Source organism: Colletes latitarsis, chromosome 11 (assembly GCF_051014445.1).
Source record: "Colletes latitarsis isolate SP2378_abdomen chromosome 11, iyColLati1, whole genome shotgun sequence".
Lineage (NCBI taxonomy): Eukaryota > Metazoa > Arthropoda > Insecta > Hymenoptera > Colletidae > Colletes > Colletes latitarsis.
In genome coordinates this window covers 29345184-29362540 of record NC_135144.1, presented here as the reverse complement: position 1 = coordinate 29362540, position 17357 = coordinate 29345184, and the positions used below count along the sequence as shown (strand labels likewise).

The following is a 17357-nucleotide window of genomic DNA, read 5'->3' as shown; positions in this document are numbered from 1 at the left end:
TACAACCCGGCAAACTTTACAATTGTCATTGGAATAGTCGTATGAACCATAATTGTATAAGTTATTGTACGATAAATCGTTACGTCTATGGCCTCTATAAGTGGCTTGGTTATGGGACATTGCCTGTACAAAAAGGAATGCGTTACAAGTACATACTTACCAACCGTGTAACAAGAACATACTTACCGACCGCGTAACCGTGTCTCTTAATGAGAAAGATTCGTCTATAAAACATTGGAAGCTCGTAAAACTGTGATCGAGCATAAAATTTTCCAATATTCAATATAATAATAAGAAAACGAACGCGCGGCCTGTGCTAACGATAATTAAATAACATATGTTTATTTCACGAGCAGTAGGTAGGACAATAATAGATCTTTTCGCACTCCTCTGCAACTTTCACGAAACCATAATACAGATTTTATGCCCTGAATCGTGTTTTCTATACGCGCGTAGTTGCAGAGGAAGCAAAACCAGTCTTCGTTATTAAGAGAAACGATGGAGGTTTATGATCGAGCGGTTACTATTTAAGAAAACATACGGTAGTATGATTTAGGAATCGCGTTAACTCTCAGAAACATATCGAATGCATCGTTATCGTGATCGCGAAATTAGTGTAATATATTCCACGATGAATCTATTTTCACAAAAACCAACACACGCGGAAGAATAGTGCATTCTGGTAAACGTTAAAAAGTTTATTCTGTGTAATTTTGAAATTTTTAAATTTCTTTTGTTTCTTCGCGAATTTCCTAACCTAACCTAACCTAAACCAAAGATTGGTGTAAAATAAACTACGAAAAATATTAATATTATGGAGATGGCGTGACGGTGTGTTTTCGAATCGCAGGATTTACAAAAACAAGACACGTTCGCGAGACATGACTTTCAAGCAGGCACTTATTTCTCGTCGATCGAAGTAAATAACGAGGTCCGGGAAACTCGTGGAAACTTGTTCGACTTTTCTGAAACGAGAGACCACTAGCGAATATGTGGTTGTCCGTTGACTGGGTTCTAATAGTCCTTTGATTCCGTGTCTCGTCTTACTCGGCGTGATTAGCGTCGGGGACGTACATGTCATCATTATGTCACACACGGCTTAATACGCGCCACGGTGCCTTTTTATAACGAACGTATTTCATTTCCTTTTCGCTTTTATTCGGGAGCTCGTGACAGAACAAGGCTGCCCACTTTCGACGTTTCACTTCTCCGCTACACCAGCCATTTTGCGCCCGACCTTAATTAATATCAAACGAATTTCGCCTCGTATAATGGACAAGTAAAAATGAATTGCATCGGTTCGATTTCTTTTCTTTTTTCTTTCTTTTTCGTCAGATCGGTTTGTAAATTCGAGAGCATTAATATTCATGCTTAAATTATGAGGTTATGTTAGAGACATATGCCCTGAAAATCGTGGGCGCTGTATCCTGAATTTCGACCATAACCTCACTTTGCTTCGAGCTGAGAAATAAAGGAATACGCTCTCGTCTTCAAATTTATTTTTGTTGAATATAAATACAATTAATATTCTTGCTTAAATTATGAGGTTATGTTAGAGACGTATGCCCTAAAATTGTGGGCGCTGCATCCATAACCTCACTTTGCTTCGAACTAAGAAATAAAGGAATACGTTCTCGTCTCCAAATTTATTTTTATCGAATCTAATACAATTAATATTCCTGCTTAAATTATGAGGTTATGTTAGAGACACACGCCCTAAAGCCGTAAACGCTGTATCTTGAATTTCGACCATAACCTCACTTTGCTTCGGGCTGAGAAATAAAGGAATACGCTCCCGTCTTTAAATTTATTTTTATCGAATCCAAATACAATTAATATTCCTGTTTAAATTATGAGGTTATGTTAGAGACGTATGCCCTAAAGTTGTGGGCGTTGCATCCATAACCTCACTTTGCTTTGAACTAAGAAATAAAGGAATACATTCTCGTCTTCAAATTTATTTTTATCGAATCTAATACAATTAATATTCCTGCTTAAATTATGAGGTTATGTTAGAGACACACGCCCTAAAGCCGTAAACGCTGTATCTTGAATTTCGACCATAACCTCACTTTGCTTCGGGCTGAGAAATAAAGGAATACGCCCTCGTCTTCAAATTTATTTTTATCGAGTCCAAATACAAATTTTTTTTGTTTTCCGAAACTCTGATATAATTGCGTAAATAAAAAACAATTTTCGAATTGCGAAATGAACGTCGAAGCAAGAAATACGCGAAGTTAATAAAGCGTTTGAAACACTTAGACAACATTTAATTCTCGAGAATGATCGTTGGGAACGAGTAATTATGAAATTTTCGCTAATGATACCAGTCCCGCGGCGTATTGCTTTCATCGGCTCCTATTGCTTTCCCACAGCATATTAATTTCCATTGCGAGCAAAGTGATTTGTCAAACACGATAAGTTATAAATCGTGGTTATTACTCCTAATACTGTTGTACGTGAAAATATGGAAAAGTGTATTTCGATTGTTGATAGCGTTCGATGGAATCTGTTGAAAATATATTAGTCCATTGTCATCGAAATACTGATTTAAAATCTATTGGGAAAATTACGTTATTCTCCGTCTGGTTTCCTAGTAACCGTTCCTAATATCGTTTTCTAATGCCACGTTGGCGCCTATTGCTAATGACTAATGGGGTATGCGTTTTGTTCACCTTCTTAGGTTAGATTTCCAATGCGTTTCACTTTCTTCGCCATACATAATCGCGTCGGTGTATCCGACAGACGGTTTACGGATTTAAAAGCTGTCTCTATAATTTAAACGAACCGACGCCGGGGGACTTTAACGCCGAACCAGAACCAGTCGATCGATTCTAACGATTGTTTGCCAATCAGCTTTCGTGTAACCGTGTGGTTACTTGTTACGCGTGCTTTGGGCCGATAAAGATTGCTAACATTCTTGCTTTCTCTTGTTCCTCGCATTTTTTCTTCATTCCAACGCCCTCTGTCCGGGCAATCAGCGAACGTGATTTAACAAGAATGGCGTCGATATCGCATTCCCTGTTCGCATTAACCAGTTGCTGCGTGTACAACACCGAAGTTAATTGGGAACAATTATATTAGAATCTTAAAAACCTACGCTGAGGTAACTATGGTCTTTTAATCCCCGTTGTCTGTACTAGACAACGTAAATAAAGAAATTGAGGGGTAGAATTAATTTTTTTAAATCATTTATACTAAGAAAAAAATGTACTTATAAGAGAAATTAAACTATAATGGACAGCAAGCGACATTTGAAAAACTTTCGTTACAAAGATTCCAATCAAAGAACCACGTCTTGTTATTGAATATTGAATAAAGTTTATTATATTATTATAAACCGTGTTAGACATTTACCTTACGTAAAAATGAGCAGTAGCAGAATATAGACGTTACAAAATATTTTTCGGTCCGACGAGATTGGGGTCGACATCTAGCGTCGGAGGCAATGAACTATTTCTCGACCAACTTGGACGTTCCGTTGTAGATGACAGTGCAATCTTTCGTACGTACGTGAGGGGAGGGGGGACAGTTTTCTCATGATACTAGTCTGTTGTCTAGTAGCACCACAGACGAGGTATACGAGTAGATCTTATGGACTTTCGTGGCCCAATTTGACTGCCATACCGACCTCAAAATTTGGAGGTGATTTTAGCGTCCTCTTCTCATGGCTGGCGGTCAGTTGAGTAGCTATTCACTGAATTAGCATTGATAGGCAGACAGCTGTAGTGTGTGAGTTGACTATGGGGAAGGGATTGAAATTCATTTTCAAATCTGTTGGTAATGTCGCGAGTGACACGGAAATGGTAATGGGGCTCTAGAGCCCCAGAAAAATGGGCCGAAAAAATACATTGGGTGAAAGTTCTACTCGTATACCACGTCTGTGGTGACACTATACAGGGTGTTCGGCCATCCCTGGGAAAAATTTTAATGGGGGATTCTAGAGACCAAAATAAGACGAAAATCAAGAATAACAATTTCTTGACTGAGGCTTCGTTAAATAGTCAATTACAATAATTTTTGGTGAATACACATACCTCCGAAATCCTATCCACTTTCGAGAAAAAAATTCAGTACGGACAGAACTTAAACGTTAATAACTTTTTAACAAAGCCTCCATCAACAAATTGGTATTCTTGATTTTCGTCTTATTTTAGCCTCTAGAATCCTCCATTAAAATTTTTCCCATGGGTGGCCGAACACCCTGTATATGCAATTGTTAAATGATGGGTCGATAATACAGTTCTGTAGCAGACACTAAACCATAGATTATGTACAATACTGCTCAATTGTTCAATTTTGCGAGTAACTATTACGGTAAAGTTCAAATCGAATACATTAAGGCACACTGTCGGTCAAATGATCGGTTTTAAATATTGAATAAAAATACCGCGTTTACAGTTATTGTTTTCCTTCATTTTGTTTTACAACAATTCCCACACAATCTGTTTAATAAAGTCAACGTCTATTTTTCTTTTTGTTTTGTCTTCTCGGAAAGTAAGAGTAGCTCCTGAATAGTAGAATGAACAAATAAACAAAGGAGGCAAAGCGTAAACCCGCGTGAAATTGAATTTTATGCGAACGCTGCTTTCGGTAAAGCGACCGATCCGGTCGAAAAGCTCGCATTGCGGACGGGACGTAAAGATTTGAAATGCATAGACGGATGAACGAGCGTGAAAGCCGTCCGTCCGCAGGGTCTCGTAGTATCGCATTGGTGAACGCGCGAACTAGAGGGGGCACGGCTCGCCGTCGTCCACACAATATATGCTTGTATATACATACTTATATTATACACACATGGTGTTATGCATACGCATATATGTATGTCAGCAAGGTAGTGTGTTCGCGGATCGTGCGTGCAGAAGCGCTTAAATATTAATCACGTTACGGATGTTTTTGTCGGAGTGACGCGCGGTTAATAGTCGGTACCGATTATCGAGATGCCACGGATGTACGAGCGGGGCGAGAATGGAAGTCCGTGCTAAATACGGACCGCGCGACTTGCAAATACGCAGCGCCGATGGACGCGGCCATGTTTTCTGGTAGCAGAAATCTTACCCATTAATAATTCGTTAATCGTCGACCACGAAGTGGAGCGTGCAGAATGCCGAAATGCGACGTGAAGGCGAGATATCTACCAGCCACATTCGCGTGGACAGTACTCCTCAGCACCACGACACTGTTCTTCTGTTTCCCGTAAGTTTTCCACGCACGTCTGTCCTCTTCTCTCGTGAGAGGCCGCAACGGCTCCTCTGTTTTCATTCACCAAACATTGCTCCAGTTCGGCGATGCAATCATCTCACCGTGTCAATTTGCTTTCTGCCCTTCAGATGCCAGTATTATGTGTTCCGATGGGGAACGTGGGTACCTGTGCTGCAAGGAGTCATCACCTTCTTCGTATTGGCAAACTTTACGTTAGCAACATTCATGGATCCGGGTGTTATACCAACAGGTATATCAGTCTGTAAAATGGCAAGGTCGTTCAGCACATACACAGAGCACAACATCTGTTAAAGCATACATATTTCTTTCACAGCACCATCCGACGAAGATCGAGAGGACGACTTTCATGCACCCTTATATAAAAGCGTAGAAATCAATGGCATTACGGTACGCATGAAATGGTGCATGACGTGCAAGTTCTACAGACCCCCGCGTTGTTCGCATTGCAGCGTTTGCAACCAGTGCATCGAGGTTTGTAGTGTAATTTAAACATTCTTAGATCATGGAATTCAATGCTTTCGTTCGTCCGCTTTCAGACATTCGATCATCACTGCCCTTGGGTGAACAACTGTATCGGTAGGAGGAACTACAGATTCTTCTTTTTCTTTCTACTGTCGCTCAGCTTTCACATGATCAGTATATTTGGACTTTGCCTGTATTTTGTATTGGAGCACAAGCAACAGCTGGGCGAGGTGGACACGATTATCGCGTATCCTTTTCTTCCAAATCAATTAAACGATTGTTACGTAACGATGTAACGATACAATCCTTACATCACTAAACAGACTTGTGCTCATGGGAGTGGTTATACTTCTGTTCATTCCAATATTTGGACTGACTGGTTTTCATGTGATACTTGTTTCCAGAGGACGTACGACAAACGAACAGGTAACGGGTAAATTTAACGGAGGCTACAATCCTTTTTCCCGTGGTTGCTTGCACAATTGCTGTTACACGCAATTTGGACCACAGTACCCCAGGTAATGTGCCAGTCAATCGTAAACTTTCAACTGTACGCGGCATCGACGGCTAATCGAGGCAATCTGTGTCGTTTCAGTTTAATTAAGCCTGAAAAGTATTCAGGGAAACGTCGCGGAGCTTGTACATCTGAGATATCGACTATAGGCAGTGAGAACCAGGTAAAAACCTACATGGATAGCAGCAATGGTGTTAGAAATGCCAGTTCAAATGCTTACAATAAGGTAAGAGCTAGTGCAACTTCGCTTGATACTTCTGACACTACGTACAAGAAGATTTATACAACTGTAAATAGCACTTCCTTTCTGGAATGAAATTTTGATGCTTCTTCGATGTACAATTTACCAGCTGTATGTAGCGGTGCGATACCATTGGCTTCCGTAATATCCATCCCTATGCTTCGAAGCTTTTCAGTAGATGTATTATCGTAAATTGCAAGCGTAGTGCACGTTGGTACATTTAAATGACATTTCTTGCACGATTATTACAATTCTCGCGCCTACGTTTCTTAATTCCAAGTTCATTTATTTAGAGTACAATATCAAGCAACGATTCCTCCTATCTGTAAACACCCTGTTCACAATGCTGGAAAGACGCAATCACCATCTGTTTAGTTCCCCGCCCCTTACCAATCCTGGTTAAACGTCAGTATCCTTAAGAAATATGCATTATATATATCAGTAATTCTGAAACCGTAGTCCACAAACTCCTACGTGTTCGTGGGTCCTCGGAAGAAAACATACCATATTATACAGTGGAATGAAAAAAAAGATAGCAAAGTTGTATTGTGCCTTTCCATTCATGCTAGGCGCCCTCGAAGCCTTTTGATCTATCCTTAACGTTTGTTCACTGCGTAAAAACTAGAAACATTCGAATTTCGATAACGTAATCGTTGATTCACGGTATTCCCGATGTCGTGAATGTTTAAACGTTACTCAGAAGTTTACAAGCAATTAGGGTTTATTAGTAGGAAGCGTACGTCGAAGTGTCGGTCACCGGTGATCGATGCGGCCCGAGCGGAAAGATTAATGGTGCCCGCCGCGGCATTGAAACTGTTAAAAAGATATTAAACCGTTCTAATCGAATTGGAATGGTTAAAACGTAAATGTAGTCTCTTTAAGTTTCGAATCGCGTTAAAAAAAATAATTTAATCTCACTTTAGGGGGTACGCGGGAGGATTACGTTTGAGAAACACTGATACGTATAATAGCGTGTTATAACAATTGGATAACGTATGTTAAGCGATCTTTGCAACGGAAATAATATCACGGTCTTTGTTGGTTTTAGTTGTCCCCTGGACGAGATGGTTCGGACACGGACATGGAGCCCACCGCATCCCAGTCCGCGGACTGCGAGCCCACGCCTCCGTTGCAAAGACACGGCTCCAAAAGCAATTTCTTCCTGCCACCTTTTGAGAACAACGAGTCTCCCAGGCATCCTCCGCCGTCGCAACACCGCCATCCAATGCAGTATACCAGAGGCAGTCCTCATCCAAGGCCAAGGTAATAGAAACAACCAACAGCAAATGGTGTTACGTTTGCTAATGTCTTTTCTAATACACGTAAGGTACGTTGTCACTACCTATAGGGGAATGAACGGCTCTCGAAGCCACACGCCCGACCCGTTATCGCCGGAAGTAAGTGGTTCGCCCGCCACAGTTTCCCAGAGAGGTCAAAGCCAAGGGGGTGCTAGTCCAACAACACAACGGATTAAAGCTATCGGAGTACCGACTCCGCTCGCCATTCCCAGTCCTATGCGCAGGTATACTATGCCTTCCATACCTTATTAAAACGATTAGAACAAATTGTAACGGATATATTAAACGTAACGTACAGTGTCGAACATGAGTATCGACGCAGAGCGATTCTCGAAACGGAACTACTTGTAAAATCGGTGTTCCCTTCTTTTGCTTGATATCGGTTAATTGAGATGTGATTTTGTCGGTATTACAACCCAACAATTTATTTCACCATTTATGTATGTATGTCGGGATCGGAAATAACAGAGAAAAAAATTGTTTGGTCCTAGTTACGAAAATATGAGGCACAGTTCATTCAATTCAAGTACGGTAAATCAAAGTATGCGTATGATACATTAATACGCATTCGTTTTTAAGTTACGTGCAGTTTTCACGGTACTAAAACCAAATGAACAAAGTTGTACAATTAGTTCTGTTCCAAGTATCGCTCTGCGTCGATGCTTGTGCGTCGCCTCTATATATCTCGAGAAAAGGTCAGCAAGCATAGTGAAATGTACGATCTTGCGTGATAAAAAAAAAAAAAGAGAAAACTCAACGCTCGAGATGCCATTTTGGAGGATAAAATTTCTTTAGAATGTACCATTTCTTTATTTTTCTTTTTGTAATTGTACCCTCGCGACGTTTTTCACAGTGCACTGAATATTTGTTTCTACGTAGAGAGCAAGAGGGAAGCGCCACACTAGTAACTAGTTACATTGCATTTATCGAGCACGCTGCCAATACAAAGTGAACTTGTGATATCCTTTATTCGATGTTCCTGTTTGCTACCTTTCGATATGATGTGAAGCCTGTTTACTTCGGACTCCCTGTATTCCTCACTACGAACACCTCACTCTTGCTCTTATTCTTTTCTTCCTGTTACTCTCACCACTATATATATACATACATATATGTATATATATATACATATATATATATATATCTCACCTTCTGAACGACGGAGGAACGACGGTACGACGGAAAATGTAAAAAGTCCCAAAAAAAAAAAAAAGGAAAAGAGACAAAAATCGTTGCGCGATGTAGATCACGTTAATATCGTAGAGAATTAGTTTCTCTGCATGTATATATTACGAGATATGTGGTATATAGATAAGTTTGTGTCCCACTGCAGGGGGTGGTAACTGCAAGGAGCTGCTTTCTACCATCATGTTGCAACCTACTGCAGGTAAACACGAACTTCATCCTACGAGGACATATCGTAGTTTAAAGTTACGCTTTCTTGCATACATTACATACATATATATATAAAAGAGAAGCATATATACTCGAATGTATATATATGTATATATATACACATATATACATATATTTTACACATGTATCAGTCGTCCAACACGCAAGTATTAAACGTCCACATATGTATTTCCTTAGGTTTTGCTATACCATTTTACGTTACTCTTGGATAGATGCTAATTTTATAACAGGAATGATGCGCTGTTCTCTCTCTCTCTCCTGTATGTCTCGCCAGAGCCGTATTTGTATGGCTACAATGCTCAGCACTCGCATATACATGTATATATATATATTATATGTATATATATATATATATATATATACAGGGTGCGATAAAAGTTTGGAATGTGTTTTTCATGTTGATTATCATCTGAACAAACCTTCTTTTTTTTTTTTTGTTTAGTTTTTGTATATATGTTCATAGTTGTTTGACTCGTTATGCGATTGTCTGTTTAATGGTATGCGCATTGTATGTATCTCTTTTGGTTTTAGATGTCGGCTAGTTGCAGAGAAGTTCAGATCTCTATTATTTCGTTACACGTTTGCAGAATAAACGTCGAGTTGAGATTGTTGAATGTTGTCGAGAAGTTTTATACTTGATTTGTAATTATTTTTTCACCCAGTTAGCATTAAATTGTTAACGTACGTGAGTATATTTTTGAGGATGGGAGAACAATATGGAACGATTCACCGTACATTTCTGTATTGTTCTCCTATCACGATTCAATATTTACATAGATACGCTGACATTGTCAAAGGCACTGCACGAACGTGGTACTCTCGATACCACAATCGATTCTTCTTCACGGATAAAAATGTTATCTGTATCGAGCAAATCCACGAGGTCTGAAATAACAGGAAGTTTATGTCTCGAGGAATCCGAAACATCAGAAATTGTGGAACAATAGCTTTAACCAGTTACCTGTGGCGATCTCTTTGCAAAGCGCCCACCAGTGTGTGTCGCGATAATCAAGCGATGACGGGTATAATCGTAAAACAGAGAGTAAGTGGCGCTGTTGAAATATTGGGTCAAACAAACGACTTTATTGTAGAAAATGAACAATTTTATTAGTAATATTTACGCAGCCACTCAACACGAACATATATTTATACATAATGAACGGAAAAGTTAGAAAAAAAAAATCAAATATTTACAGAAGTTAAAAATCACCGCAGATGGAGAATCTAATATACTTTGTTTTCTTTTTTGGTTTTGATACATCAAAATGCAGTGTTACTGCACTGCTTACGAGTTAGCTCTCAGGAAGTTATGAATCCAACTCAAATGATAATTTTCATTTGTTTGTTTCATTTCGTCTTGACTTCTAAACGTTTTAAACATATTAAAATTTACGAATATAATTTAGTTTTCGCCAGAATTACAATTTAAATATTAAATTGTAATAAAATCTTACCCATGACGGATACAGTCGTCAAACACACTTAACTGGTTAAATCTGAATTTTTCGAAATGGTATGCGAGACGCGTATCATCGATCTCGAATAACGTTTCCTCCGCTCAAGCAATCGACAGCGTACAATGACCTTATTTTCTTTGTTATCATCTTGACGTTTACGTGCAATTTATACAAAGTTGATTGTAAAAAAGAATCCCTTTTCCGAAAACGTTCCGAAGTTTCATCGCACCCTGTATATTCATCTTGGTTCACTGTACTGTGCATTTGTCAGTTATTGAGATATCAAAAGATGCGACCGCGCTAGAAGCTCCGTTGCTAATCGTACGGGTCGCTTGTTGCAGATCGAACCCAGGAACGCCGACGCAGGTCCGTCGGCCGGATTTTATAGGAGTGAACGACGCGCCGACCTATTACGATGTACAGCAGGGGAACAATGCCGATGTCGGCGCTGCTAGCGGCGCCGTCGTCGCCGGTTACAGCCCCCAACGGCGTTTCCTCTCGGAGAGCGAGCTGGTCCGTCAGGGCGTCGACCACTCGTACTCGAGGACCAACAACACCGTCGACAACATCCGCGAGCTGGCTGGCTCGCCACAGCGTGGTGTCTACATGTGGAAGGACAACTCGCCGGGCAGCTATCCGATACCGCCGGGGCAAACGAACACGAACACGACCGCGACGCACCAGTCGCCCTCTCAGAGACCACCGCCCCCGTACGACTATTACCGTTCCAATCCCACGAGTCCTACGCAACAGCTGTACGCGAACGCGCCCAGGTCAGCGTACCATCCCGCGATGAGAGGCGGTGTACCGGTCTTCCCGCCTCACCAGTCGCCTCAGGTGAAGCGAAAAGCTGCCATGGTGACGCCTACCACGCCCACGTCGGGCGACACGCGACGCAGACCCATGTCTTTCGTCAGGGCGCTCGAGATGACGGACTCCATGGAAATGGTGTCGGCGCCAAACGACAACAGATCCCAGCGACCCACCACGCCCACCCCGGATCGGGCCAGTGTCTACGACATGAACTATGAGATATCCGTATAGCCCAGCTTTACGGTCTCCGCGCCATCCTGCGGCTGGACGGAGATTGTACAAGAATTGCCGACACTACGCGTCACCCGTTCCAAAGAGGACAGAACAGCGTACGCCGCTTACGAGATATCCGTCTGAATTCACGCAACGACGCTTCGCAACCGAGCGTCCCCGATGCAGCTAGATGTTCCCCATGTCGAAACGATATTAACCCGACCGTGGTATCGTCAAGTTCTTCCGGTCCAAGTGCTGATCCCACGGTACACGTGCACATGTTGGGCTTGCTGAAACCGATGGTCCAAACTTTCGGCACGCGCGGCACCTGACGAAATAAACGGGGAACGCGTTGGTAAACGTGAGCCTAGAAAATTAACGGTATTCGAGTCGGAACGAAAACTCTTACTTCACGACAACGTTAACCCTGCGTGATCTCGTAACGCGGATACTATTGAATTCTAGATCAGCGTTTGCTGACAGTTTTCTCTTTTGGTTTTGTTTACTTCGATTAGTATCACGCGGATTCTTGATCGAACCTCAACGAAATAAGCAGAAGACACTTAGAAACATCTACTGGGATGAGATACAAATTAGTCCTGTAGCTCTGAAACTATCGACTTCTAGATCCATGTTTATCCACCATGTTTATCCACTTATCTTTTATGAGTACTGTACGTACTCAAAGTTTGGATCATTAGTTTTTGTACATCCTGTATATACTCTGTCGAGATTACGTGGAACGATGCCGATCGTTCCCCCGAAGGAACAAGGGGACATTGACGCGTAAGAGAGTTTGTCCTCGTTATAGACAATGATATGTTCGAATGTATTCAATGTGGAATTGTAAACGATAGGCGATTGTTCGCGAGAAACTGAGATTTCGGTGTCCAGTTATTTTCCATTACGAGTTATCTGACACGGAGAGTGTACTTAGAACTCGATTCGCGTTGAATGTGTGGAAACAGGAACGTGCAGTTTTCAGTTCAGCGTCGGAGTCTGTTGTCGGAGGAAGACTGTCGTGTCACGTTATTAGGAATATTTTGTTCGTTTAGTCGTTTTTCGAAAAGAGAAACGTTTTAGATTCGATGTACACTCGGGAACAAAAGGACTTGTGACGTCACGGATGCACCAGCGCCCCCAATCGAGAAGCAGTCCTCGTTCAAACATCGCGTGTGCGCAAGGTAGGTGCGCGAAAGACTGTTCGTGGTCGACCGTTACACGGGACTGAACAAAATGTATTTTAGAAAGTATTCGAATGACGATTACCTTACTAATTTGTATTCTGTTTCCACTCGGATGAAAGTATTTGCATACTATATTCTGTGGCTGTACAGAATATTTTTATTCAACTGCATCGTCGAATACAAACTACACAGATATCTCAAATATGTCAGTCTTTCATATTCAGTTGTTGACTAAACTAGAGAATATTTTATTCAGTTTCAGTATTAAGTACATTTTAATTTAAGTAACGAACAATGCATACACAGTCTACGAGTATAGTTGTGTATATGATATTGATGCGATGTTTGTCTTTTTAAATTTTATGTAAACAAATCACTTTATTTTTGTACCCTTATAAATACTTTACAATATATAAATTTACTAATACAATTATCTATTCATTGTTTAGTTGGAATATAAAAAGAATCTAGGAAGCATCGAATATTTTTGAGAATAAAAATTAATGTAACTCTATAAAAATTCATAAATTTGTTTATAAGAAATGCTAATTTATTATAAACCTGTAAAGAAAATCTAATAAAATCATACGTTTCTAAATATTCTACAAAAATTCTGAAAAATTCATAAACTATTTGGACATATACCACACTGGTATCATATACACACGACCGAAACAACGATGCCTTTTCAGTTCGTCGATAAAACTGAATATAAGTATTTCTTATTAATTTGATAAACTCAAAATAGCGTATTTGGTATTTGATGATACGACGTGCACGAGTTAGCATTTAACACTAGGTTTACGGTACGCGTCAATTTGACGCATTCAGATTCGAAACTTAACGTTATAGGACTCATAAATATTATTTGTTAGCAATTTATATTGAATTGAATGTATCCTCTAATTAAAAGAAAAACTGCATTTTAATGCAACTGTCAACGTAGCGAATTATAATAAAAATATGCGCAACGAGTGTCCGTAAACCTAGTGTTAATAGCAGACATGAATGAATACAAAATGCAAACGAATGTCGATATTTGATTTCCACAGAATACAATATATCAAGTTGTCGTCGCTTGTTCTAAGAATTGAACAGATAATATTCAGTATTATAGATGTATTTCGACTACAAAATCATTCGAATCTGACCCTGTTAACACTTTGACGTATACGTGACTTCGCTAACTAGCAGACGTTGGCCACTGTCACGTGTGCGTGATTTACCGTATCAGTCATCATTTCATTCAACTTATTACGTTTGTTCAGGTTACATTTATAGTAATATTCCTAGCATCTTCATGTGTCTCACTTTGGCTTACAATGTCAGTGACGAACAACGGCCATTAAAGTGTTAACATAGTAGCTATTAAACAGAGGTGCGTCCGTGATGTCAGAATGATGTTTTTGTTCGCCCAGTGCATACGTGAAACCTGTCCATGTATTTCTGTGGGTGGCTGGGAGGGTGTCGGGGGGGTAACAGAGACGTTCGGACCGATTGACGATCGAAGTAATCGAGTCACGAAACTGTCAACGAAAGTAAATCCGAACGCGTAGAGATACAATCGCTGAGCGGCATTCTTGTTGTTGCTGACGACGATGACGATGATCGAGCTTGTCTCGCTTGGCGGAAAACAATTCTATTTTTTAGTACACAGTAAGGTCAGTTTAGATTTTTATACCGTGACGTCGTGACTTAATTTCTAGAAGCGCAGCATCGGTTCATTAATACCGTTCCTTTCGTTCCGCTCTTCTTTATCGAATGCATAATTCTGACGTGTAACAAAGAACATAGGGGTTTATTCTTGCGTGAATCTCGAGACTCGATTCTGATCGCGATAGTGTTCTGTTTTCGTGTTTCCGCCATTTTTCTTTTTTGTCTTTTTTTTCTTTTTTTTTTTTTTGTGAGGGAATGAACGAACCAACAGGATCAGAATCGAGTCTCGCTTTGGTATAGTCTCCTATCTTCGTTGATGCGAGAAGAGTTCGTGTCTAGTTAACAAGAAAAAAAGAAAAAAAAAGTTACTTAATCGATTTAAGTCATTATCAAGATAGAATAACGAATTCTGTGTAAAATAATCGTGAAATGTGTAGAAAATTTTTAATATACATATATTTAACAATATTTATACGTAAATAATAAATATAAGACTTTATAATGATTTCAATTGTTTGTTATGGATGATGATTTTATCGATGTGACCACTAATAACGATCGATTGATTTTCTACAAGTGAAACGAGAAACGTATAGTTAAAGGAATAAACGAAAGTGACGATTGCGTGAATGCGACGATGAAGCGAAAGTGCGTATGCGACGAATGTATACCATGAGAATTCTTAGAGTATTAGACGACGAGACGAAAATAAAGCAGACCAGTGTTTCAAATGTTTACAGCGACGGATGTTCCACTTGGTAATAGAAGAGAAGTAAATAAAACATATACGAGAACAATGGACTTTGTTAAAAAAAGAAAAAAAGAAAAAAAGGTAACGAAAGAAAAGGGGGAATACGATTTTGTAACATATACATTGCATAAATTTATTGATATATCTACCGCTATTGTTAAGTTTGTAATATACCCCGCTTTTAAAAAATTGCATGTCGGTTTCTGTATTATGTATTTGTATGCGAGACCAATATTACCAATTTATGCAGGCTTAATGACTAATTGCGTAAGGTAACCGTAAAATAATTGCGTGCCCACTTTACCTTGCGACAAATCGATAATCGAATTATTATTGTTAAATAGTACACATATCGTTCAGCTAGAGAAGGCTTATCGAACATCGAATATTTCCCAAGCTAAACCGAAAGGAAGCATTTTTCTCGGCGAGAATCCTCGACAGGTATTTGGTATACAAAAGAGATACGCTGCTATCGTTAGAAATATTTCTTCCAACGCTCTGGGTTTTTTTTTTTTTTTTACACGTATTCCTTTGTTCTCGCCTTTGTAACGAGCTGTGCCAAAACAGGGAAACATACAATTTTCCATATTCCACTCCGATCGTGTAGTTTTACATAAAAAAGAGTACTTAGAGAAAATAAAACAAAGGACTGGTACAACATTAAAATGAATTGGTTTATAGAGGAATTATGTGTAAGGTGTGACGAATGTTTAGTGTTTATAATTCGGTGTACTTGTACATAAATATTGCTCGTTATTATCACTTAAATGTACATACATATACATTTCGGTACTTACGTATCGCTGCAGCAATCTACAGAAATAAAACCCATGAAATACAACTCCACTGGTTATTTGAATCTAGAGATATTGTTACGTTAATCGATTCTTTGGATGAACTTGTGAGTCTCGTTCGACGCCACGGTCTTGAAAAGCGCGGTAACGTTCAGAACGTTCATAAAACAGATTATAACCAGCCTCATCAACCCTACAGACTCGTTTTCATGTGACGATAGAAACTACAACTTTTGTCGTGGAATTTGGAGACAGTGTGACAGTCTTTTTTACGTATATTTATCTAGTTACTTTGGTTACTTTTCACTCTTTGATGATCTCCATCGCCAGTCAGAGACAGAGATGCCAGATTCAGCACCCGGTGCCCTACTCACACGTACCAGATCACGCGTATGTGAGCTCGTGGAGTTTCGGAAAGTCGACAAAGGCAAACTGGCACATGCCCTCTTTCTCGATTATTCCGAAGCTGCCCGAAGTAATTTCGGACCGCCTCGTGGGAGTCGAGAGAGAAAGGCTCACACTTCCCTTCTCGCTCTTGAACAACTAATATCCGACCTCCCGTCAACAGATCTCCACTGGCCTCTGCTGACCGCTACTGACCACTCCTCTTACTTCTGACAACGTATAACGATTACGACTGGATACTGTTAGCCTCTCCCAGCCTCTGCTGGCCTCTGCTGGCCTCTGCTGACCACCGCTTATATTTCTGACAACCTATAACGATTACTACTGACTTCTGCTAACCTCTGTTGGTCTTTGCTGATCTCTGTCAGCGTGTGCTTGTCTCTGCTGAACTTTCCTGGCCTCTGCCGAACGCTACTGACCACCGCAGGTATTTCTGATAATCTATAACGATTAATACTTACTACTGCATGCCCCTACAAGTCTCTGCTTGCCTTTGCAGGTTTCTGCTGAACACTGCTGACCACCCCTGATGCTTCTGACATCGTATAACAATTACTACATGCTACTATTCGCCCCTGCTGATCTCTGCTTGCCACTGCATGCCTCTGCTCGTCTCTGCTGACCGCTGCTGACCACCTCTGATGCTTCCGACAACATATAACGCTTACTACTTGTTACTATTCGCTCCTGGTGATCTCTGCTTGCCTCTGCTGACCACCGCTTAAATTTCTGGCAACGTACAATGATTACTACGACTCCTGCCTTCCTCTGTTAACCTCTGCCAGCGTCCCCTGGCCTAAGCTGGCCTCTGCTGACCGCTGCTGACCTCTACCACCCTCTGCTGACCTCTACCAGCATCTCTCGACCTAAGCTGACCTCTGCCAACATCTCCCGACGTCAGCTGACCATCGCTGACCACTGCTGACC

General features: G+C 40.4%; 1 protein-coding gene across 2 annotated transcripts; it reads left to right on the top strand.

Moving 5' to 3' along the window:
- Nucleotides 1–4830: 4830 nt before the first annotated feature.
- Zdhhc8 (zinc finger DHHC-type containing 8) lies at nucleotides 4831–16072 on the top strand. Of its 2 annotated transcripts, none has more exons than XM_076777170.1 (9): nucleotides 4831–5196; nucleotides 5331–5452; nucleotides 5537–5694; nucleotides 5760–5932; nucleotides 6009–6203; nucleotides 6281–6425; nucleotides 7489–7703; nucleotides 7789–7962; nucleotides 10953–16072. In XM_076777170.1, exons 1-9 carry the CDS (start codon nucleotides 5105–5107, stop codon nucleotides 11653–11655), a joined length of 1977 nt encoding a protein of 658 aa, XP_076633285.1. In that variant the 5' UTR covers nucleotides 4831–5104; the 3' UTR covers nucleotides 11656–16072. The 2 variants fall into 2 exon arrangements, with proteins under 2 accessions (XP_076633285.1, XP_076633284.1); XM_076777169.1 differs by having other exon boundaries at nucleotides 7768–7962.
- The last annotated feature ends 1285 nt before the right edge of the window (nucleotides 16073–17357 follow it).

What these genes read in the sequence shown, in the direction of transcription:
- Zdhhc8 (XM_076777169.1), top strand. Translation starts at nt 5,105, where the DNA reads ATGCCGAAATGCGACGTGAAGGCGAGATATCTACCAGCCACATTCGCG. An exon ending in GTTCAAATGCTTACAATAAG is followed by an intron (nt 6,426 to 7,488) that starts GTAAGAGCTAGT and finishes TGTTGGTTTTAG; the next exon opens with TTGTCCCCTGGACGAGATGG. An exon ending in AGTCCTCATCCAAGGCCAAG is followed by an intron (nt 7,704 to 7,767) that starts GTAATAGAAACA and finishes AATACACGTAAG; the next exon opens with GTACGTTGTCACTACCTATA.